The sequence below is a fragment of the Callospermophilus lateralis genome, chromosome 2, assembly GCF_048772815.1.
Source record: "Callospermophilus lateralis isolate mCalLat2 chromosome 2, mCalLat2.hap1, whole genome shotgun sequence".
In the NCBI taxonomy this organism is placed as follows: Eukaryota; Metazoa; Chordata; class Mammalia; order Rodentia; family Sciuridae; genus Callospermophilus; species Callospermophilus lateralis.
In genome coordinates, this window is record NC_135306.1 from 65,656,072 (window position 1) to 65,681,156 (window position 25,085).

The 25,085-nt window shown below is 40.2% G+C and overlaps 1 protein-coding gene across 8 annotated transcripts in view; it reads right to left on the bottom strand.

Annotated features, from left to right (window-relative positions):
- Smarca2 (SWI/SNF related BAF chromatin remodeling complex subunit ATPase 2) overlaps positions 1-25,085 on the bottom strand; it is a 165,012-nt gene that overhangs the window by 22,663 nt on the left and 117,264 nt on the right. For all 8 annotated transcript variants that reach the window (XM_076846022.2, XM_076846024.2, XM_076846023.2 and 5 more), the window contains one exon: positions 4,164-4,381. In XM_076846022.2, coding sequence (XP_076702137.2) covers positions 4,164-4,381 — 218 coding nt within the window. The remainder of the gene's footprint in view (positions 1-4,163; positions 4,382-25,085) is intronic.

Below are 25,085 nucleotides of genomic sequence, written 5' to 3' on the forward strand. Positions count from 1 at the left end.
GCTGATCTATTTTAATGTAGGAAATAAGTACTGGGTTCAGAGCTGTCCTTCAGTGTCATGAACTGCCTCCTACAACAGTGAGCGTCCAAGGGAAGGCTGGAGTTCTGACTGTCAGAGGGTGCAGAGGGACACAGAGATTGGACCAAGCAGAGCCAAAGTCCTTTCCAACTTTAAGAATGCCTCTAGGTCTCTCTTTCACCTTTAGCTAACTAGGAATAAGTCACACCTCTGGGTTTGAAATAGTTCCCCTAGACCCTACTCTGCACCATTTATTTATTTATTTATTTATTTTAGCTTTATTTTTTTATGTGGTGCTAAGGATCAAACTCAGTACCTTGCATGTGCTAGGCAAGTGCTCTACCTCTGAGCCACAACCTCAGCCCAACTCTGTACCATCTTATTCTATATCTCACCCCAGGGGTAATTTTAAATGGCACGAATGCAATTTGGGATGAATCCCTTTTCAAAGAAATAGAGAGTCACAGGTTAAATATTAGATGAACTGGGAATATGATTCTGTAAAGCCTTCTAACTAAGCAGAAAACAAAGCATGCTAAAACAAGTCAAAACAAAGCCTTCCAGTACTGCTAGATATAAAGTTTTCTATTTGGGGAAATTAAATGATGGGAACCAGTAGCAGCAGACGAGCACCACCTCCGGTAGCAGCTCATTTATGAATCACACAAAATCACTGGTTCTTCAGGGTCACATTTTTAAAAAGCACCCTTCTTTTTTTTTTTTTTTTTTTTTTTTTAAATGAGACCCAACACTGAATACAAAGCAATAAATAGACAACTGAATTATCTTAGGTCTTTATAAAAAAAATCAAGACACATCTGTCCCAGAATCATGCAAGAACTTTTGAACAACTGCCTCATGAGAGCTAATTACTTCTTATGTATCTGTTAAGTATGGATGGCAATTCTTATTTAATATACTGCTAATCTACACCACCGTCGGGCCCTGACATAGGACGGAGGTGTGGGGGGGTTAATGCAGGTGGTTATTTCTTTTCCAGATACATTGAGTTACTATATTAGTAACTAACTTTAATGGCACAAAAAAATCTCAACAGCGAGATGTACATTTTCCAGTAGCATTTTCTAAAATGAACCAAAAATATGACACTGTATCTAATTAAGGCCCTCCTAATTCGAGTGCCTCCTACTTGAGAACCAAGTTTGGTAAGAGAAATAAAAAATATAAATAGAGTAAGTGCTTTTTCTAGAGGATCACTAATATGAAATATACATGAAACATTCAGTGGTGGGAAATTTAGTACATAGTCTAAAGTACCTGAACGTGGGCACTAACAGAAAGAGTCCCAGGAACTTAAGAAAAAAGTAAATAAACAAATGAGTAAATAAAACCAGGAAAAAGGGAAGGGAAAACTACTTAATACCTGCACGCCAAAATAATTAAATATCCTTTACCTACAATATACTAAAGACTTGTTCAACAGTCCCAGGGAAACTGCATTTTCTGTTTCTGGAAATAAAACCATGGAAACCAGTATCAGCAAGGGTACTTTTTTTTCTTTCTTTCTTTCTTTTTTTTTTTTTTTTAAAGGTATCATTTTTTAATACCTTTATTTTATTTTTTTTATATGTATGTGGTGCTGGGGAGCAAACCCAGTGCCTCACATGTGCTAGGCAAGCGCTCCACCTCTGAGCCACAACCCCAGCCCTAGGACACTTTCTTCACAGTGCTCAGAGGTCTCTTCACCTACCTGATTAACCATTCACAGTCTCAAAGGCTGATTATTAATAATTAAACTGTTTAAAGGACCTGGGTGATATTAACTCATCCACGACTATAATTCCAGAGAGAAACTTGAGCTTCAAGCAAGTCAGTTAGCCAGGTGTCCCACAGCTAGTGAAAGCCAAAGTCAGCATTCAAAAGCAGGCAGATAGGTGAAGAGAAGAGCTGTGCTCCAAGCCAGGGTGCCATACTTTACTGAGGTTAAAAGGATAGACCTTATACTACCCTGCATTTGGGGAGGGTTTCTAGGAAAGCAGTCAGCTTACAGCCATGTACACCATCAAGTCACAAACTCGAGGGCTATGGAGCTAGAGTTGATATGAATGAGGTAGAAAAGGATGGTGATGAATGGCAACTCACACTCTATACAGGGGAGATGGTGGGGAGTAATGGGGATGGTGGTAACTGACAGCTTCATGCCCCAAATAAAGAGGATGGCCACTTCTTCACTCCTGTTGATTGCATCCTTAGGGAGTGTGTGGCAGAGTGGGCACACTCTGCCACACACTCCCTAAATTTTTAAGTTTTTCAAAAAGGTGGGCTGGGGAGACAAGAAATGTACAAATTTTATGGACTGGTTTTTAAATGCATTTGCTCCTCCTATGACCCCTTCAAAAACCAAAAAAAAAAAAAAAAAACAACAACAATCACTTAGCAGCACATGGTCCACCAGTGACTGACCTCTACTATGTCATTAAAGGAAGACACAGCCATCACTCTGGAATCAGAGGCCCAGCTTTAAGTCTCCAAAGTCGTCCTTGGGCCTTCTCAGAGTTACAACAGCCCCCAGACTCACTCTGCGAGAATGAACAAAATGCCTGTTAAATATCCAGGCACATCTGGTCAGAGAAACAGATGTTCCACTCTCCTGAGACAAAAAAAAAAAAAAAAAAAAAAAAGCTAGAAGAATGTGCAGAGTGATACTCTCTCCTCAGTAATAATTTCCTTACACCAGGGGCTGATAAAATAAGGTGTAATAATCCAAGCTTCCCGTCTATGGGAAATCTAGAAGCAGAGCTAGGGGTGAGCAGAAACTTGGCAGACAGAGTTACTGATTCTTGGTTTACATGAGGAAGTCTTTATGTTCACTCTGGGCAAAGACTGGATTTGTGGGATTGCCATCATTCAAACTCACTGATCCAAACTCACTGTCATGGGGCTGACCCTTGGTGGCAAATTCAGAATTCTTAAAGGGGATTTTGTTTTGTTTTGTTTTTAATTTCAGGAAAATACTAAAAACAGAGCATGAACCCTAAGAGATCTGGTGGGCAAAAGGGGCAAGAAATTCTGACCCTTTCACAGAGGTTTTCTCCTACCCATTCCCCTTCACCATTTCTGAGAACTCCTTACAGCCAAGAAAATCTTACCAATAAAACCTCAGGGTGGAAAGTTTATTACTTTTTTGTTCCTGAATTTTTATAACAAGTTCTCCCTTCTTAGTATCATGCATGTACCAAAACCACAGTGAAAGACTAAAATCACAATTTACCTATTTGTGTTAAACACATCCAGGTGTACAGAGAAACACCTAGGTTAATATCAAAAATCTCTGGTAACTAAAAACTGAATAATACCACTACAAAATTTAGAAACCAAATCATCTGTTTGGTTTCCTATGTTTCAACAGAAATGAGATGCGATCTTCAAATGAAAACACTGTCACATGATTATCAAGTGGAAACCAAATCAATTAACCAACATCAGTTAACCAAAATGCAGCCTAACTAGTTTGCCTACTGTATAGGGCTGATGGACACCTTAAAATGTCTGTTTTGGTTTTCAAATAATTATTCATTGTTTAAAATGACCCGGGAAGTGTCCAGTGAGATTCCCACAGCTCACATCCAGAAGTTCCATGAAAAAGAGGCGAATGTGCAGAAATATCAGGCTGACCATGTAGAATTACGAAGATGACAACTCAAAGAAGTGCTCAGAAACCCAAGGGTGAGAAGGACAGAGGGAACAGTACTTCAAGGAAACATCGATATGGTTTTCAACAGCGCCTTAAACTTGACATATTTACTTTAAATACGTGAGGATTCTCCTTTCTCTAACAAGTCAACCTCCAAAAGTAATTTCACCCTATCATCCCAACCCCTCTGACAGCAATGGTATCATTTCCGAGGTCCTTAAAGGATCCTTTTTCCAGTTTAAATTTAAGATTCTGTTATCTAAAGTCATTTCCTATCTAAACTCATTAATAATACATGGTGAAACATCGTACCATATAGCAATAGTGGCCATCCGGCATGGCACAAAGTGACTCACACCTTTGGAGAGAAAGCCATGAAACACACAGACAGACCTTTCAACCCACATATGCAGCTTCATGAATCTGGCTTAGGCAGTGCCACCAGTGCTCCTGGCGGATGATGATGGAGGTGAAGGAGTAAAGCACTCACCTGTCTTTGTAGTTTATCACAGTATCAATGATGGCATTCATCTGCTTTGTCAGTTTAGGAGGGTTTGGGGAGAGTTTCTCAGCTGGAGGGCGGCCTCTTCTCTTCTTAGCCTTTTCTACATCTTCCTTTGCCGGATCTTTTTCCACGTTTCTTCGTCTTTTTCTCTTCTTAAGCCGCACTTCCTCTTCCATTTCTTCCAAATTTCCGTCTTCGATGGCCTATTAATCAGAAACAAAAGGAGAGATATTCAAGGCAGGAAAATAATCCAGACCAGTTACATACATTTATTTAAGCTATACATATACACATGTATATATATGTGTATATATACACTCACACATATACATACACACTGTGTGTATGTATATCTTGAATAAATAAAATAAGATGAAACTAGCAAAAAAATAGAAGTTTACAGTAATCAATGAAGGAAGAAGAAAAAAACCACCACCACCATATTGGATAAATGCATCTTTAAACCAAGTCTGTTTCATAAGCAAAATATGTTGAAGGCCTGAGACACTCATGGTAAAGATCTGACAAAAAAATTAAAACATCTATACATTCAAGTGCCTGAAGATCACTGAATCCATATGAAATTTTAGCTCAATATGAGAAAAAAGACTCTCATTGTCTCATTACAGTAAGGAGGAAAGGTAAACAAACAAGGAGGGGTGGGTGAGGAAAAGAAATTCCCCTAAGAATACACCCATACAATCAGACAAGCTTTGACCTTTTCTTCCATAAGGTTTTACATCAATTTAGTCATGATTCACAACATAAAATCAAAATTCTATCCAGAGTTTGTTCTAACGTAGCAATTAGTAAACAAGGGAACGGGAAGTACAAAGCCACATTCCTTGGTAAACACACTTAAATCACCCGATAAAGAAAGAACACACACACTCACAAACAACAAACACTTTTTTCCAATTACCTGCAAACGCTTGCTTTAAACCAGAGCCAGCAGCACTAATGCAGAGAGATAATAAAATAGCTATAAAAACAACCAGGTATAAAAGAAACCTGTTCATAAAGGGCTAAAAGATCCATGTGACAGACCCAGAAGTTTAAACTTTTTTTTTTTTTTTCCTGGTAAGTCTCAAAACTTAAGAAGAAAAATACAGGGGGAAAAATGGGAGGGGGGAGAAGAACACAAAAACACACACAGAGATAAAAGAAAATCTGATCATGGAAAAAGAAATTTTCTAAAAAAAATCTTCAAATTACGTTTTGAGATTGCTTTCTCACACAAAATAACTGATGTTGTTATTTGTTCCTCCTGCCTCTCAATATTGCCTCCAGTATGCAAATGCTAATCAATCCTTTCTCGTAGCTGAAAGAGCTCTAATCATAAGGCAATTACCTTCATTTCTCCACAGCACCAAACATGGCTAATATTTATGATCATGTGAGTATAACAATCAATATAAAGAGTGATTACAGCTCAGACATAATTTCTTTCACTTATGTACAATGCCTCCTGCAAAAAGAAAGGTTTTGTGAAGAAAACCTGGTACAGAACACAAAACAACCTGGCATGTTAAAAATGCCACTGGGATTAAAAAAATGTTTCCTATGCATCCTCCAAATGTGCAAATCCATAGAAGCAACATGCACACAGACAGAATCCTCAGGGACAGCCTGAGCCTAGGCCTTAATAATCAAAAGACAATTTCCATCACGATCCTACAGTGTTCAGATAACCAGTATGAAGGAGGCGAGAGCTGATGAGTTATGAGGAAAAAGAAAAAGAAAGGAGGAAAAAAAAAAAAAAAGCTCCACATTATTTCATTAATATTCATTTGCCTAAAAAGCAGGACACCCACTATACAGCTAAACACACTGCAGCTAAGCGAAGACTGAGAAAAGGAAATTGTCCCGCATATCTTGGAGGCTGAACATGCTAATAATAAATACAGCATGCAAGGCTGTCAACAGTTAATGGTATTGCTCTCCTCAAGCACCCAGTCGCACACAGAAATACGGAGAACACCGGCTTCTGATGTGTTACACACCTACACATGCCTGGGATGTACTTCTACTGAATCTTCAAGACGGCAACGAAAAAGGATATTTACCTTACCACTATCAGCAGGCCGGCTATCGGAAATCACAGTTAGTGGGGATAAAATTAACAAGCCAGCAAAGCAGCGAGCTGCTAGTCTCTTCATCAGCTGATCAGGAAAAAAAAGAGAGCTGGGAAAGGCTATGTTTTCATATACAAGTAATTTTATTTTACTGAAAATTTAATACTGAAAGGATTGTGGATACTCAAATCTGCTGTTTCATTCTACCTACTACAAGGCCCGAAGCCTTCCTCCTTCAGCCTGTTTTAATATTGACAACTACTTATCATATTTTTTTTCCCCCTTATTATTCCAGGCAGCAGAATTAGAGATTTTAGCTCAGGTGGTTTCTGATTCTCGCTCGAATTTTAGCAATTAAGCCAATAAGAAAACAAATTAATATTCAAATTTTATTTTAAAAATAGAAACAAGGTATGCTTTCTTTTTGTATTTTATACCTCATTCTTGTGCTTTTTTAAAAAAAAATATGCTGCATGGTTTGGGAGCAGTCAAACAATTTTTAAAACAGAAGACAAAATTTTTTTTTTTTTCATTAGATGCATGTAAGTAAAAGCAATGTGCATGTTCTCAGGTTCAAATATTTTAAAACAATGTTATTCTTCTCTTTAAAGAAAATCCCGAGCAACTGTGATACTTCACTTTCAGTTTCATGCTGTAAAATTTTTCATTGTTTTTCTTTTCAGTGGGATAAAGGAAGAGGGGCAAGTTGTGAACAGACTATTTTACTCTCACCCCCTTTAATTGTGAAAAAAAAAAAGGGGAACAAAGCATAAGCTTGTGATATTTTGACTTTTAAATCTCGAAATCAGTGAGTAGCTAAGAAGCTAAAACAAATTAAATTGCAAACAGAACTAGTGAAAGATGTTTATTACAATTGCTAATACGTGCAGATTGTTATTAAATCTAGGTCCTGGAATGACAAGGAAACACACAAAGTACTGACCATTATTCCCCTTAAATTAAGGCTTTATGCAGGAATGCAGAGAGCTACAAAACACCTTCCCTCCTCCCTCCCCAAAGACCCCAACCACATCCATATGCAGTGCATCAGGCTCTGATGGCTGAGGGTCTCTTTCTAATGGAAATCAATTCACTACATATTTCCCAATGCTTTTCGCACTTAAAGGGTAGAGTAAGATTTCTCCTGCTTGTCAGGAAAATTCTTCATGGAGATAAACTGTTCTTTTGTTTTAAGAGATTATTTATTAAACTAGCTCAACTGACTCAACTCAGCGCTGGAGGGGGGGGGGCACAAGAGAAAAAAAAAACAAAACAAAACAAAAAAAAAAACTTGCTACACAATGCTAAAAGTACTACCCCATAAAAGAATTCCCTTCCAAACCTTTTACCAGCACAATAATGAAATAAATCACAGAAGCAAACCCCCAGTTTCCGACTGGTGACGTGTTGCGCAAGAGTGCGAGCCCTAATTCAACATACAGAAGGCTCCCATGCCGAACTGCCTCTAGATTTAATGAAGTGAATAGGAAGGAAGTCGGGGGAAAAAAAGTGTACAAATAAGAAATTAACACTTTCCTTCCCTACCTAAACGGTGTGCTACAACTACAGCGAAGTTTGGTGAGGCACCTCTTTCCTTAAAGGCACACTGCACCCATTTGGCTCCGGATGTCACGAAAAAAAGCCCCATATGGTGATAAAAAAAGCCCCAGCCAAGTTAAAAGAGTTAAGCATATTTCAGCCAGCGTTTTCCTGAATGAAGCTGGAAATTACTCCTTCCTCCACTGGATGGCAACCTTTATTCCCCCCCTTTCTTTCTCTCTCTCTCTCTCTCTCTCTCTCTCTCTCTCCTCTCTCCTTTCTTTCAATTTTGCTTAAAAGAAAAAGGCATTTTCATGACACAAGGATGTGCAAGAGCAAGATGCAGACTGGCTCCCTCTTCAATTAGTGCTTAAGAAAGCAGCATGGGGGTTCTGACATGCAGGAGACAGTCGCGCAGGATTAGCTGCTTTCTAGAGGAAGCACTTTGCAGCTTGCAAAGCACATGGCAGACCCGGGGAATCGGCCACACGTGGTTCCAGTCGTGGACCTCTGTCATCATGACACACACCAACTACATCTTTTATTAAATGATGGAAGGTCCAGAAAGTAGGCATTGTGCTTGTTCTCAGCCCGCTGGGGTAATGAGGTGCTATTATATGTGACTTCACAATGCCACAGCAGAAGGGATCCTGATTATGAATAGGTAAACAGGGACAAGCACACAAAAAGCCACAAGCCAACTCTGGCGCATTGTTTCCATCTCTGCATCTCCAAGTCCACCAAGCAGCTCAGCACAGCCTTCACAGCAGAACACACCACCTTAAAAAATATCTAAAGGAGCCATTCTAAAGATATTCAGACAATACACAGGAAATTCCTTCCATGTTTAATGGGAAGATCAGTATTCCAATTCGGATATTTAAATATCACAATTGTTACTGCCCAATGACAGTGACATTTCTCCCTGGGGGTGGTGGGGGTTCTTCCTCTCTTAGAAATTCTACTGAGGACCCCAAGATGCTGCAGGGGTGGGAGCAGGTTCGAGAAACCAAGGAAATTGGTTTCTAAAGACAATTACTTCATCGGAGAGCTTTCTGAGGACAAGCGCTGATCAGCAAAACCTCCCTCAAGCCCTGCTGAGACCTTGCAAGACAGTAAAAGGTAATGACCCTCCAAACTGGAAAGAGAAATCATAAACAAAAAAGGCAGAACTTCAAAGAAAATTTAAACTATCATGTATGAGGAATGTTCTCATAATAGGAATATTAAATAACAACAACAGACACAAAGCTCTTCCTCAAAGATGCTCCACCACCTTAGTCACTTAGGGTAAAACCAACTGTAGACCTTTTGGATGCAGAATTTCATACTTAGGGTTTTGATTAATGACAGGTTTTTTTTTTTTGTTTGTTTGTTTTTTGTTTTTTTAGTTTGTTTGTTTCTTAATTATTACCATCTTTGAAAGTAGCCTGTTAGAAATGAATGCATAAAGGAATGTAGTTCAGTGGTAGAGTGCTTGCCTAACATGCAGAAAGTCGAGTTGACACCCAGCACCCCACAATACAAAATGTATGCACAAAATTGAATTCCCTAAAATGAAATAAGGCGGAGCCAAAACGACAAATACTGTATGATCTCATTCAAAAGAGAAAGGAGGACAGTGATTGGCAGGGTAGAGGGATGGGGAGTTTAATGTTCAATGAGTAGAACTTCAGTTTGGGACAACAAAAACGTCCTTGAAATGGACCACACAACAATATGAATGCACTTAAATATTACTGAAAGGTACACATAAAAATGGCTAGAACAGTACATTTTATATTATATGTGTCTTACCAGAAGGAACAAAGTCTCTAAATCAATCAAATTTTCCAAATATTAAGGGAAAAAAAAAAAAAAAACAACCACAGGTTTGTACATGTTCCTACCACCTCAAATGCTTGCACGCAACACTAGTGACATCTGGGTAGCTTTCCCTGGGAATGTAAAACTTTCAGCATTTCAACAGGTGGCACGTTCAATCTTGTCCTGGTTAATGACTAGCAAGCAGTCCATTCAAAATCTCCACTTAATGATGTAAGAAAATACAGGACATTAACTGTTTACAAATTTTATACTTTAACGTGTCTCAAAGATTCAGATGAGTTGATATGAAGGCTGTTTTAACATATGACCCCCCACCCACCCACTGCCATGCAAAAAAACTGATGATATATTCATTTAACTAGACCCCCCATTCACTTCTTATTTCACTCATTTGTCAGTCAAGTTGAACACCAATCTTACTGCTAGCTCCCTCTCGGTAGGACTGACATGTAGGATGCTGGCCATGGACAAAGCAAACTGAGCCTCGATGTAGTGAATTTCTGGTACAGTAAGTTTTTCAGGTTTTTTTTTTTAATTGTTGTTGTACAATAACCTCAGATCACTTTAATAGGAAGGAAGGAAGGAAGGAAGGAAGGAAGGAAGGATCGAGCAAACTTCTCTCTTTGTACCTATAGAAGCTACATAAAGAAACTGGGGACTGGGGTAGAGGGTTGAGGGGAACAAGAAGAGTCACAGCTTATATATTTCAGACAAGGTAAATTAGTACAATATTTCAAGAAAAGCAATTTGGAGTTTAGAAGAAGACAATGAGTTAAGGGGGCATAAAAATTATTATATGCAATGCAATCAACTAAGAACTCATTTGTACCTTTTGAGCGGTACTAAACTCAGTATTCTGTTCAGGGAATGACTTAGATTTAGTAGAGGGTAGCCCCCAACACATCTGGTCTTGAAGACCCTACCAAATACAAACATAAATAAAGGATTGATACTGTTCTTACCAGTTAGGCACATGTTATATCCAGCTCCCTTGGGTGGAAAAAAAAGAACCTGAGAGAAATCTGCAAGCCTGCAGGAGGCTTAGAGAAACAGCAAAGAATTTCAAGAAATACGTTTCAGCTTTCTCATTCCGAGACCACTTGTCCGGTTACTCTCAATTCACAGGAGCCAGAACTCCACCCACTTGGCTCTTGAGCAGGGCCAATTCTGTACTTCGAGGTTCTCAGTACATTAAAACAATGGAGAAATGCCAAGAGAGGGTTAACAAATTGTGGTATAATTCTAATGTTTACTATGAGCAACTGAATGCTTCTTAAGACAGACAGGTAAAATAAAACACAATGACTAAGATTATGAATTAATTTGGTGATCATGTCCAAAGGCATAGTGGAGCTTGAGTCAAAAAATAGATCTCTTCTAGGCTTCCCTTTCTTAGGGCATCCACGAGGTACTGATCCCTGATCCCAGGTAACGTGCTATCACAATAAATTCTTCAGTCTATGTACCCATTATGGTTAACAGCATTAAATTAATGTCGGGGTGGTAAAAGGGGACCCTTGGGCTTGAGGCAGATGCAAAGAATGTTCATGGATAGCCCCGAAAATGAGGGGTAGGATGGGTGCGGGGGGACACACACAATTGAAGCAATACTAGAAATCAAAAGCAGATTAGTTTGAGGCTCTTTGATGATACAACCTCAACCACAGTTAAGTCTGGGATTGAACCCAGGGCCTTCACATGGTAGGCAAGTGATCTACCACTGAGCTACATACCCAGGGCTCTTAATAAATCTGCAAATACTTATTATTAATACTTCTGCTTCTACTGCTATGAATGCGACCACCACTGCCATCAGCACCAGTGGTTAAAACATATTGTTTGCTGGCTTGCCAGGAATGCAGGGCTTTATGCTCTGGTACTCCTTTAGTCCTCAGAGCAATCCTATGAAGTAGGCACAATTAATCCCCTTCACAGAGGAGGAAACCGAGGCACACAGCAGAGCACCATCTTGCTACAGAACATACAAAAGTAGCCGACTTGGTATTTGAACTCTGGGAGTTGGGCTGATAAACCACACCCTTAACCAGGTGGCTGTTTTACTTTATAGCACACAACAATTTTGTTTTTCATCAGTCAAAGGCTAAGGCATATTTTGCTAGGTTCAGGTGAATACTGCAAGAAAAAACAACATGGTCCATCCCAGAAAGACTCCTGGCAAAGATCACACGTGTGCACACCCATGCGCAATCCTTACTTTGCATGGAGTGTGGCACCATAAAAACAACCAAGCAAGCTGATACTGTCTAAAGCCATTTTAATAAACAATAGGGAAATTATGATTGTTTCACGACCTTTAAACAACTTATGTCAAAACATTAAACACTGACTTATTGTCGGTTACACCTGTATAGGGAAAACGAACATTTACTTAGTACACTAATTTAATGTATCAAACGCTGAATGGTAAAATGTTTTATATCTGTGTAAAAAAATGATTGAGAGCATTTTGGATAGCTCTTGCCTCCTCCTCTTCAAATAACTTATGACATGAAGCAAATCTTTTCTATGCCTTGGCAAACTGCCATACTTCCAAGTTTACATCGGCTTCCAGTATTTCATCCTCTGCCCTTTCAATGCTATGAAATATCTCACAGTTCCTTTAATGTGAAGGAACTTTTGGCCAGTGCCACTTCCTTTGAGACATCTTAAACTTTTTCCGCCAAAATCCCTGGCTAAATATCTAGTCTCCCCTTTATGGCCACTTTGCAATCTTACATCTTCTTCCTTCACATAAGTTCTCAATAGGTTGCTTTCAAAAGATCTATTTCATCAGCCTTAAAAACTGGATGATCATCATAAACCTCCCTGCACTAATCCTCAGACTCTGGGTGCAGATTTCACAGAGGCATCCTTGCTTGAACTAGTGGTGTCACCAAAGAATCTAACAGTAACCCTTTCATGTTGACACTGAAATAAAGAGGACAGTCTTTACAGGTAGTAAAAAGTTCCTCTATAGTCTCTGTGTAATTATCATTTTCTTTAAAAAAGGCAACTAACTTCCACACTTTTGCCTGAATTCTACCTAAACTCACTGGGATTATGTTAATATGGTCTTCAATCTAAAGTAGAAGTAAAAACTCAATTTCAACCATAAGTGGCTTTCTGTTTCTAGTAAAATTTAATCTAAAATACCCTGAGTTGACTTTACCTTGTTTTTGACATTCAGCAGACTTTTTCCAGGTGTTCTGTATCGAAGCTCCACTCAGGCCCAGGTCCTGTGTTGTCTTTACTTTGCTGCAGCCATTTTCAAATGTCATAATAAACCAGCTGTTTGTCCTGTCCTGCACTATTGCTTCTTGTTTCATTAGTGCACTTCCACCTTTGGTGGCCAATTCCCTATCCTGATAAGCTATTTTTTAAGATGTCCCTTAGGTTTGTCACTGGAAGACAAGGAGGCAACACAACTACACACTTTGCTGTCAGTCGCTAGACTAACAGGTGTTCAGATTAATTACTGGCACATTTTGAAAGAAGTGATGTGACTGGTCACTGGCCATAACATGCACCTGTTTTACAGTGATTTGTGAACTGAAGAACTAGCAGTAAAGCCTAGACTTTATGTAATATGAATCATAATTGCTATACCATGTAGTTACGTGCTAAATTGTGTCCCTCCAAAATACTATGTTGAGGTTCTAACCCCTATCACCTCATAATGTGACTGTATTTCCAGCAAGGGAAATTAAGGTATAAAATGAGTTTCTATGACTGTTGAGCTAAGAAAAGGAGAATAGGATTCAAGGGCACATGGAAGACTGACCATATATAAAGAGGCTATACTGCAAGCAAAGGAGATAAGCCCCAGAGAAAACCATTTCTACTGACACCCTGATCTCAAGACTTTCAGCCTCCAGATCTGTTGGAAAATAAATTCCTATTGCCTAAGCCACCAGTCTGTGGCATTCTGTCATGGCAACTCTAACTAACAATACATATGGTAATTAAAACTTGTTAGAGAACTGGTGTTTATGTCACAGTAATGGAAATTTGTAGTAGTGGAATGGTGTAAAGCAAGCTGCCTAGATGCAGGTATGCACCTCTCTGAATAAGTGACAGCAGACTTTGTTTTTCGTGTCATCATATAATGCAAGGGAAACTGCTCTACCCACAGCACCTGCTGCCTGGGCAGCCCTGTTCTAAATCGGGCGACTTCTCCCTGTTCTGTGAGAATGGCTGCCTGCTCTCAGAGTGACCTGACTCTAGACTTGTGTGGGGCCTCGCAGGAAGTCACTGCATAAACAGAGAGTGATTGGCTGAGCCAGTCCCTTCACTTCATTTAGGGATCTGAACTATAGGTGTGAAAAAAATATGCCTGGATGGTGTGGGAGTCGAAGCACAATAAAGGTCATGAGCACCAAGGCTAAAGATATCATAGGTAGAATGCATGAATAAACAGAGGACAACAGGGAATAGGCAACAAATATACACTGCATGAAAGAACAAGAAAGTAGCTGGACCCATGGAAGCTCAAATTGCATCCAAATACACATTTGGCTCAGCTATGTGCAGATACAAGAATACATACAGATACATATATACATACATACATACATGTATGTACATATATACATACTCCTATATCACTAGGGTGTCAGTAGTAGAGTGCTAACTCCAGTTGAAGATGAGAATACAACTTAAAAATGTACAATAAATTTCTTGTCTAGTTTGCATGCAGTTCTAAATATGTTTAAGGTTGTCAAATATGATTATCCTTCCTACTCTACTTAACAAAGCTAAAATTTCAAAACAAAACTGAGACTTACTTAGCTAAGAGATATATGCACATGGCAAACAAAACTTACTACGTAATAAATTTTAAAGTGAATCTTTAAAAAACCAAGAAATTACAGCAGACATAAATATGACCTGGTTTTACTAATAAACACAGTTCTATTCTGGCTTCGCACGGCTTCCATAGCTTTTTTGTATCTTAAGTCAGGACTAATAGTTTTGCTGGGAATCCATGGCTAAAGTTAAGCTGAGAAGGATAGGGTGGCAGAGAATTGATGCAAAGAGAGTTCATTGAAGCCCAGCCAACGATTTGCACAAATAGATGAGCACAGGAACTGGCTAACTGGCAGTTGCAAACATATGTAGAAAACAACCCCTAAAATGCATTGCAGAAAAGGAATAACTAGAAAGAATTTTAAAGACTGTACACTTGTTACTAAATCTGAGGGAAGTCAAGAGGCTCCATCATTGATCTCCACCGACGACCCTACCTCTGACAAATACCTGCCTTGTCTGGGCCTTTGTGCTTTTATGGCTTGATTCAAATACCAAATGAGTTGTTGCATGTGGAACTACATATTTTAATCAAATATCACAATGAAATATAATTGTGAAAAGAGAGAAGGCTCTCGCTTCTACAAGCAGTGAGGACTAAGACTAAAAAGCTGAGGCGTGGTGGCACACACCTGTAATCCCAGCCACTCAGGAGGCTGAGTGAGACAGGAGGATTGCAAATTTTACACCAGCAAGATCTTGACTTAAAATTAAAAATAAAATTTTATTTTATAAAATTTATAAAACTGGGGATATAGCTCAGGGATACAGTGCTTGTCCAGCATGTATGAATTCTTGGGTTCAATATCTACTGCCAAAAACACTCCAAAAAGGTATGTTTCTTAAAAACAACCACAAAAAAAACTCCCAACAGCACTGTTGAGTCTGACGAGAGCTGAGCTGTTATAATTTGGGAAGAGTCTGCACTCAGCGTGCTTTCTTAGTATCAAATTCTCACCAACTCTAAAAACACCCAAACTGGAGATCCTAAGTGACAGTTAAGGCTTTAGTTGTTCTTTTTGGAATGGTGAAGGTCCACAAGGAAGGTCAACTTTGCTCTTTGTCACCTGGTCCGTTTCCTCCCTTTATATTAGCTTGATTCTGTATTTTTCTAACGTTCCATTAGTCAGATCTTAACTACTTCCTAATTCAGGTTACTGCTCTATCCAAGTTCCTGTATTCCACAGTACTTTGATTCCAAGTCTGTCTGTCTATCTGAAATCTAGAGATTGCCAGGACCCGGTCTTACCCAGTATGATTTGCCATTAGCCCACTGCTAGGGTCGGATGTGTGGAACCTCAGAATTCCAGGTTGAAACCCTAACCCTAAGGTGGCAGTGTCAGAAGAGGGACACACGGGAGGTGATTAGATCCCGAGGGCAGAGATTTCATGAGTGCGATCAATGTCCTTATAAAACAGGCTCCAGAAAGCTCCCTCGCCCCTACCATGAGAGGGCAGAGCAAGGAGCTCCATATGAACATGTGGCATTACCAGACACCAGACCTGCTGGTGGCTTGATCTGGAATTCCAGCCCCCAGAACTATGAGAAATACACACACATACACACACACACACACACACACTCGTTACCCAGTCTAAGGTATTTTGTTACAGCGGCCCAGACTAAGATGTTGGCTATGTGAATACTCTGCAAGGAACAGGAACACATGTGCAATTGTGCAATGCCCCACCATAAGCCATGTTCATCCCCTCTTTTGTGATCATTCTCCCCTCACCTGAACGTCCTTCCCAACCTCTGAACCTGTGCACGTCCTATACATGCTTCAAGATCAGCTCCCATTCCTCGCCTCCACCCACCAACCCCAATGCCTTAGAATCCTCCCCAGGTGCGACAGATCATTTTGACAATTTTCTGACAGAGGCCTTCCTTTTTTTTCTCAGCTCCCCTACAGCAGCACCCAGCAGAGACATGGGGATAGGAGATTAGATACTATAAATACAGTTGAAAACAAATGCAACTTTTACACAGGGTTCCCTGGGAAAACTGCTGTATTTATTTACTGATCACTGAGCATGGATTCAAGTGTATTGGTTCTAGATATTTCTATGTGATTAGTCAAACTCTAGCATCAAACTGTCTTTTCCCTGCATCACCCTTTCTTGCCTTCCCTCTGCTGTCCAGCTACAAATCACCTCCACCGATGATTCTACTTTCTGGCCACACAGTACAATTCCTGAGCACCCACCAGAGCACTCATTTGTTCAAGTTACCAAAAGCCTCCAGATTCCTGTATCTTAATCCCATCTAAACCCTATTTTATTTACTTTCTCCTCTGTTGTTCCTTAAAAATCACTTTCCTGTTTTGCTACTACTGTGTTTCCCTACTTCATCGAACCTCTTTTGTGATCATTCTCCCTTCTCACCTGAACATTTCTCTCTCCTTAATCGCACATTCCCCAACTTCTCCATCCCACACCCCCATTTTTCATTCTCATGCATTGTAAACAAGCAGGCAAAGGTCTCACAGTCCCCTTCTGAGTCCACAGAAGACATTTGAACGAGGTTGATACTCTTAGTAGTAACAAGGAGCCTCTGACGGACCCTGGGAGGACTCACTGATGCAGCATTTCACAACTGACCTTCCAGAAGGGCTACAAGGCATTCCTAGGAAGGCTGTCAATCCTGGCACTCCTGGCGGGGGACTTCTCCATGCATACTTGGATATTTCTATATCTGGACATAGATCCATGCATGGTTCAATATGATGAACGTCTTCTTAGCAGCCCCAAACTACTGATGGGAATTACCTGAGATGATCCCAATCCCTCACCTGAGTATAAAATCTCCCATGGAGATCTCCGGCTTCAAAAACTCTCTCTCTCCATATTGTTCTTCTCTTTGGAGAATTAGGATTTCCCCTCTCCTACTGAATATTCCAAATCAAGGTTATCATTTTTTCCATCAACTGAGAAAATATTCTTCATTATAGATCCTTTTGTCTTATCTAAGGGTAGCATCATTTCCTCCCAATTTTCTAGGCTGGAGACCCTTAAAACCACCAATTTCCCTTATTACACCCCACAGTCCTATCAACCATCCTGTAGTTTACCTCAAAAAGTACTTCAGTCTTTTCCCTCCAGATCTACTTGCTCTGGGACAAGTCTCTGTCACAAAGTAAAATTAATGGCATCCTTTACAGTGCAAATGGTTACCTTTTGTTTAAAAGGATGGACAGATCCATTCCTCCATTCATTCTCCTATTTTAAATATGTTCGGGCTCTGAGTTTTTTGTATAGACCTGAACAAAGTCCAGATACCTTGGTCATGAGTAAGCTTCAGGGTCTGGCCCACTCTAGGTTTCCTCCCTGTTTCTATCTGTATAATAACTATGTGTCCAACACACAGAGTCACAGCATGGAAGAGTCAGAGTCCTCACACATTTCCAAGCCTCTATGTGCTTCTTTTAGCCTAGAATTCTCCTAATCCCCATTGCTTATCCAAATCATGTTCATCTTTTAAGAAAGGGCTAAAATACCATTTATTTTAATATCCTACCTGGTCTGTCCTTTTCCTGTACTTTCACAACGTAAACACTTTCATTCAGTTGGTTTAATTCTGCTTGTTGTAAGTTTGCTTTGTTTGAAAATGGGTCTGAGTCTCCTATCAACCTGAAATCTCTTTCAGAAATTTTTTGAAAAGTCATTTTAAAAAAGCTTCCAATGGTACAGAGATTGATGTTTTGTTCACTGGTGGGACCCAAAAATCTTGCTGAAGTAAAACCAAGTCTTTGTTGTTTACTCCTCTGCTTTCTCAAAATGACAGGGCTTACCAAGGAAGCACATCCTAACACCTGGCTTAAGTGATTACTATTCAAAGGAAGGCTCCACAATTATACTGTGAATTAAAATAAGCCAGATAAATGGAGCAAGATGAAGGCCTGTTTTTAGTTTATCCTGCTCCAGCTTACTTCTTGAAAACTGCCTTTATTTTAACTGGTAACACTATACAATTTTTTTTTTTTTTTATTTGCCAAAGTCAAGAGCAAATAAGTTTTTATTAACATTATTTCCCTAATACTTTTCCCTACAAGGTATACCATGAAATATACAATCTTACGTCTTGCTTTAGTTTTGAGAGTTAAATGGCTTAACAAAGATGTTAAACCCTACAGGCAAAAAAGGAGCATCCAATGTCACCACTGAGCCCTGAAGTGAGATCAACGCCCCTTAGTTCAAAGGCAGAGCAAGCTCTGCAACACAGCCAGGTAAAAAGGAGGGCAGATAAGGGCCCAGCTTCCCTCCAAACCAGGGTGGAGAAACTGACCTGTAGTAAAAGCCCACAATGTGCTACTGGGCCGAAGGAAATTCACAAAGGAGCCCCGCTGCAGGAGGGGCTGAACCGCCCTCAGGGTTAGGTCTTATATCACCTCCAGGTGCCTGTCTTGAAGCTCTCTAGCAAGAGACCTCCCAGGTCATCAAGACCACCTGTTCTCTATCTGGCTGCAGCTCCCCAACCTGTTCAAGAAGCAGATGGGATTCACAAACCAGGAGCCCCTTGGCTTGGTGAGCGGAGGGGCTATAAACTGGGATGGGATTTACTTGTCTTTTACCAAACTCCACAGTTCCACAGACTTGCACAGATGTACATTATCAAAATGTAAAAGGCAATAACCTCAACATTCGACTTTTGCTAAACAAATGCACCTGTTGTGAACTAAATGCTAAATCCCCAAACCATATTCCATGCCTGTCAGGCTTAATTCCCTCATCTGTAAAATGGGGACAATAATATCTATTCCAAGTCCTTAAGGGAATCATTAATGTATAGCATCCATCCTAGTCCGACCTGATATAGAGAAAGGAAGAAAGAACACAAGTACTGAGAAAGAGCCTGATAAGGCCCAAGAAAAGGGGCTCGTGGCACATACAGCTTAGTGGCACAGTGCTTGCTAAGAATGAATTTTGGTAATGAATTCCCTGGAGAGGGGAGAGGGATGCTGTTTGCCAATTTTCTGGAAGCAGCAACTATCTAACACAAGAGAGGCGAAAAGTCATCGAGAGAGAGAGAGAGAGAGAGAGAGAGAGAGAGAGAGAGAGAGAGAGAAGCACAAACAGCTAAGTTCTGTTAAGGGAAACGAAGACAATCTCTATGCCAGTGTGGGAGGGCATGCCCCCACAAATCCTTTCATGGCCTTAAAAACAAAAAGAAAGTGCTCTGCCACCAGGTGTCCTGTAAAACAGGGTGTTTGTTCTCCAGGCAGCATGGAAGGACATGCAAATACCACCAACCAGACAGGCTGAGGCTTGATGGGCATCAGCGGGTGGGATTTGCTGAAACTACTACAAAAGAGCTGAGCCTCTCAACAGGTTAAAAATACCTCAGAAGGTAATGGCACCAAAATAACCTCTGTTGGTTAGTTTTTGGCTCCTTCTCCAATCTGGTTAGGGGAAGGTCAGTAAGATTATAGGTGATTCTATTTTGTTTCCTTCACTATCCTGTATCTTTCACTAGGTTTTTATGACAGGGAAATGCCTCAAAAAACCTTTAAATTTCTTATTTAAAAGAAAAACAAAACTCTAGGTATTTTGGATAATGACTTTAGAAATGTAGAGACACAAAATAGTCAAATCATCGAATTCATGTAACCAGATAAAATGGTAACAAAATATTTACCAGTGGACCCTGAAACTAGGTTTATTAATTATGTCAGTGATTCTCCAGGAATGTTGATAGTGTGGTCCGCTGAATTTCATCAAATATCCTTCTCCATGCCTTCCAATGACATACTGTGGGACATCCACTTGGCATGAGGTGGTATTGGTTCCAGGATCCCCCGTGGATACCAAAACCCACAAAAGCTCACTCCCTTATATAAAACAGTATAGTATATGGATATAACCTACACAATCCTCCCATATTCTTTAAATCACCTCTGGATTACTTATAATACCTAATACTATGTACATGCTATGTAAATGACTATTATATATACTGTTTAGGGAATAATGATATGAGAAAAATATGAATGTTTAGTATGTACAATTTTCCCCCCAGTATTTTCCATCTGTAGTTGATTGAAAGCATGGATGTGGACCCCACAGATGCAAAGGGATGACTTTACCTTGACATTAATGTGCTGATTTTTTTTAAGTTAAAAATAATACAAATGGATTTGGTCTTGATAATTTTTGGGAAAAAAATGATACTTTCAATGAACTACTTGGATCCATTTTGCAGTTGTTATATACTCTGCTAAGTAGTGTGCAAAGGATTTTAAAAAAAGGACCAACTGGAATGCTTCTTGATGACAGGGTGCTAGGCAGTTCTAGGTTTTGGTTTATGCAGAATAGCTGAAGCCCCCAACCACCTTGTAAGGAAAGCAGCCCCCTATGGCAGACAGCTGCCCATCACCAGCTCCATCTCTCTAGCACGCTGGCATGGCGTCCATCATGGCCCATCAGTCTTTTTATTTTATTTTATTTTTTTATTTTTGAGAGAGAGAGAGAGAGAGAGAGAGAGAGAGAGAGAGAGAGAGAGAGAGAGAGAGAGAAAGAGAGAGAGAGAATCTTTTAATATTTATTTTTTAGTTTTTGGCTGACACAACATCTTTGTTTGTATGTGGTGCTGAGGATCGAACCCAGAGCCGCGCGCATGCGAGGCTAGCGCGCTACCGCTTGAGCCACATCCCCAGCCCCCCATCAGTCTTGACTCTTCATCTTGACTCTTCAAATGCTACAGACAACCAGATGGGACCCTGAAATCTGCAACCTGGATTACATACGGAGTCCACGAACCTGTCAGAGAACCCTTTGCCAAGACTGTGTTATCAAGAAAAAGTCTGACTGAGACACAAAAGAGTCTGAGTTCTACTTTCTGATAACTGAGTCTCACAGAACTGGAGGTGGATCGAGGCAAACCCACACTATTCTTTCTAGTATCACCAAAAACAAAGCTACAGAATGACAGGGCAGGAGAAAAGGGCTTGCTCTCCTCCTTGTTTTACACTTTAATCTACAGACACAGAAACTGAGGGCCCGGGAGGTGTGATGACTTATCCAAGAGGTCACATAGCAAAGCTGTAACAGATCTGTAACCAGAGACCCTGATATCCTGATACTTGATCCACTTCCCTTCTACTAAGTTATCAGAGGCAGCGGTACAAGAACAGAGCAGAACCACTGGCAATCTTTATAAGGCTCCACTTTTGAAGATGATATAATTTAAAATGGTTTCTACAAGGTCCAAGGGAAAGATATTAAAAAAAACCAAAAACACAAATAGCATCATGCTTATAAGGAATGTGCTTTCTTTGATAGACTATGAGCAGTAACCTTTAATATTATATTTCAGAAGGAGTGGCCACCCAAGAATCCAGCTTTGCCTAAAGCAAAATGTCATGGTCCCATCCACAATTTTTCGTGATTCTGATAATTCATTCTTTAATAGAAAATAAGAAAGGATCTAAAAAGCCATGTGACATTACACTTTAAATCAGCAGGCTTATATGGGGGACTCTGTACAAAACTAAAAAACAAAAACCCAATAAATTTAGTATTTTATGTCTTTTTAACATTGAGTTAAATGAGCTCTATTAATCTAGTTTTTACTGAAAAAGAAGCTAGAAGATAGCTGCTATAAAATCCATGAGGATTTCTGAGAAATAGCTGGGTTGAAGCAATGGTTGTGCTTTTTTATTCAAATTTAAATAATCTCCATCAATGTGTTCTGAAATTAGAACAGAACCTTCACATTCTTGAAAAGCTCAAAAGCACTTTCATGTCAAAACAGCCCGCCTTCCAAATTCTTTTAAGAAATCTTTCCGTGAAGATGCAGATCGCTGGAATCTAATAGAAGGCCAACAATTGCTACCTTGACCCATATTACTAAAAATAAAACACGTGATTTTATTGACTTTGCCAAAAAAGATATGGACTGCCACCAAATCTTCTGCAGCCCTCATTTCCGCCCAGTGCTTTGGCTTATTCACATGTATTTATTGAGAGCTTACTCTGGGGACACGGCTGCTCCAGGTACTGGGACACAGCAGTGGAGAGGATGGGCAAGGCCTTGGCCTTCCTGGAGCTTAATGCCAGTGGAAAAGGACAAGATACCCTGTATAGTGGCAATCACTCAGGAAAAATTAATGCATATTAGGTGACAGTTATTGACAGGTGCTGGATAGTTCAGCAAGGTAGTCAGGAAGGATCTCTTGCAAAGAGTTCATCTGAACAAGAAGAAAAAGTGAAGATCTAAGAGACAGGCTTCGAGGGTGCAAAGGACCAGAAAGACAGTCTTGTGGTGCAGTGCCCAGAGAGCAAGGGGAGGAGATGACTGTAGCCTCAAAACTCTGTTAAAGGGTTTGGATTCCACTAAACTTATAATGAGAGGCCACTGGGAAGTTTAAACAGGGGTGGTGATCAGAGCTGATATTTGTTCTAGAAAGTTCCTTCTGACTCCCCTAGAAGCCAACTGAGCTGCTGGGAACAAAGAGGAAATCTACCTTGTACAACTCTAGGAATCTGCAAGCATCGCATGCTCCAGATCCTTACTATCTTGGCACCTAACCCTCCATCTCTTTTTCCTTTGTCCATGAATGAACGTACCAAGCTGTACTTCTTTTTCCCTGGGAGCCTAGCTGTGGCTGATGGAAAGCTCAAGTGTCCTCGCAGCAACAAGAAGATGAAACCCCTGCCTTCAATGTCCACAGGCTACAACAGTTTGGCCAAGGAAGCTTCATTTCCTTCTCCTCTAGGAGTCTGAGGATGGGAAGGGACACTTGTCACAGAAAGTCTAGCATTAAGTAGAATACATGCTGTTTGAGCTCTTGATTTCTTGAACAGTGAAAATCCCTATGAGTTAGAGCATCTCACAATCTGTTTTCAACTCTTAATTCCCATCTGTGTATACTTGGAGACCTGCTCTTGACAAGCTCTTCAAGGTGGCTAACTGTGCAATATTATCTCTAATAGCATCTCTCAAGTCTGGCTCTTAATTGCACTAATAAGACAAGCAGCCATGACTATGAGGAATAACGCCTTAACAACACCACTTTGCTGCCTAAGCACAGTGTATGGCTCAATGTAATCGATAATCAATACATGAACATTGAATAGAATTTGCTTTTACACAGTTTCCATGTACTCCCTTAGATGTAAGAAGGCAGGAGATGACCATTTTATTTAAAAAATCACAGAAAAGCAGGACACAGTGGTGCCTATCTGTAAACCCAGCAACTCAGGAGGCTGAGGAGGAGGATTGAAAGTTCAAGGCCAGCCTCAGGAACTTAGTGTGACCTTGTCTCAAAATAAGAAATAAAAATGGCTGTGGATGTGGCTCAGTGGTAAAACACCTCTGGGTTCAATTCCCAATAACAAAATAACAAAATAAATAAATAAAACCACAGTAAAAAGTAAAAGCAGAAAGAGTTTTATGCTTTTTAGAGGTTTCTTTAGATTTGTGGAAGGTCCTCCACATATCAAAGATTATGCAAATTACCCATGTCCTAGACAGTTTGGGCTGCTATAAAAAAGTACTGATGTGATGGTTCTTTTATGTGTCAATTTGAGTTGGCTAAGGGATGCCCAGTTAGCTCCTCACACATTATTTTTGGGTGTCTGTGAGGGCGTTTCTAGAAGAGATGAGTATTTGAGTCAGTAGACTGAGTAGAAAAGGTCTGCCCTCACCAGTGTGGGTAGACATCATCCAATCCATTGAGCCAGAACAGAACAAAAAGGCAGAGGAAGGGTGCATTCTTTCACTCTTCATGATCTATGACATCCATCTTCTGCCCTTGGATGCCGGGGCTCCTGGTTCTCAGGCCTTTGGAATCAGGCACTTATATGAGGAGTGACCCCTAACCTGGTTCTCAGGACTTCAAATTTGGACTAAATGACACCACTGACTTTCCTGGGTCTCAAGCTTTCAAGATGGCATCTCATGGGAGACTTCTTAACCTCCACAGTTGCATGGGCTGATTCCAGTAATCAATTTCCCCCCCCTGTACTGGGGATCTGTTTTAGTCAGTTTTTTCATGGTTGTAATCAAAAGACCTGACAAGAACAATTAGTTAGGCGGGGAGGGATTAGTGGAAGAAGGGTTTATTTGGGGCTTATGAGTTCTCAGTCCATAGATAGCCAACTCCGTAACTCTGGGCCCAAGTGAGGCAGAACAGCATGGCAGAAAGGTTTGGCAGAGGAAAACAGCTCAGGATATGGGTGCACAGGAAGCAGAGAGCTCTGCTCACCAAGGGCAAAATATAAACCCCAAGGGCATACCCCCAGTGACTGATGTCCTCCAGCTCTACCCTGCCTGCCTTCGGTTACCCAGTTAATCCCAGTGGATTCATCCACTGACTGAGTTACAGCTCTCATAATCTAGTTATTTTACTTCCGCTCCTTCTTACATTGTCTCACACATGGACTTTTGGGAACACCTCATATCTAAATCAGATCAGGAGCAAACCCAGGGTCTCCAGCCTCTAGGTGAGTGCTCTATCATCAGCCCCAATCTTCTCTTATATATCTCCACATATCTGATTGATTCTGTTTCTCTGGAGAACTCAGAGCTTATAAACATAAATTTGTCTCTCAAGAGTTCTGGAGGCTAGAAGTCAGAGAACAGGGTGCAGGATGGTCAAGTTCTATGAGGATCCTCTTTTGGCTTGTATGTGGCTGATTTCTTATATCCTTACATGGCAGA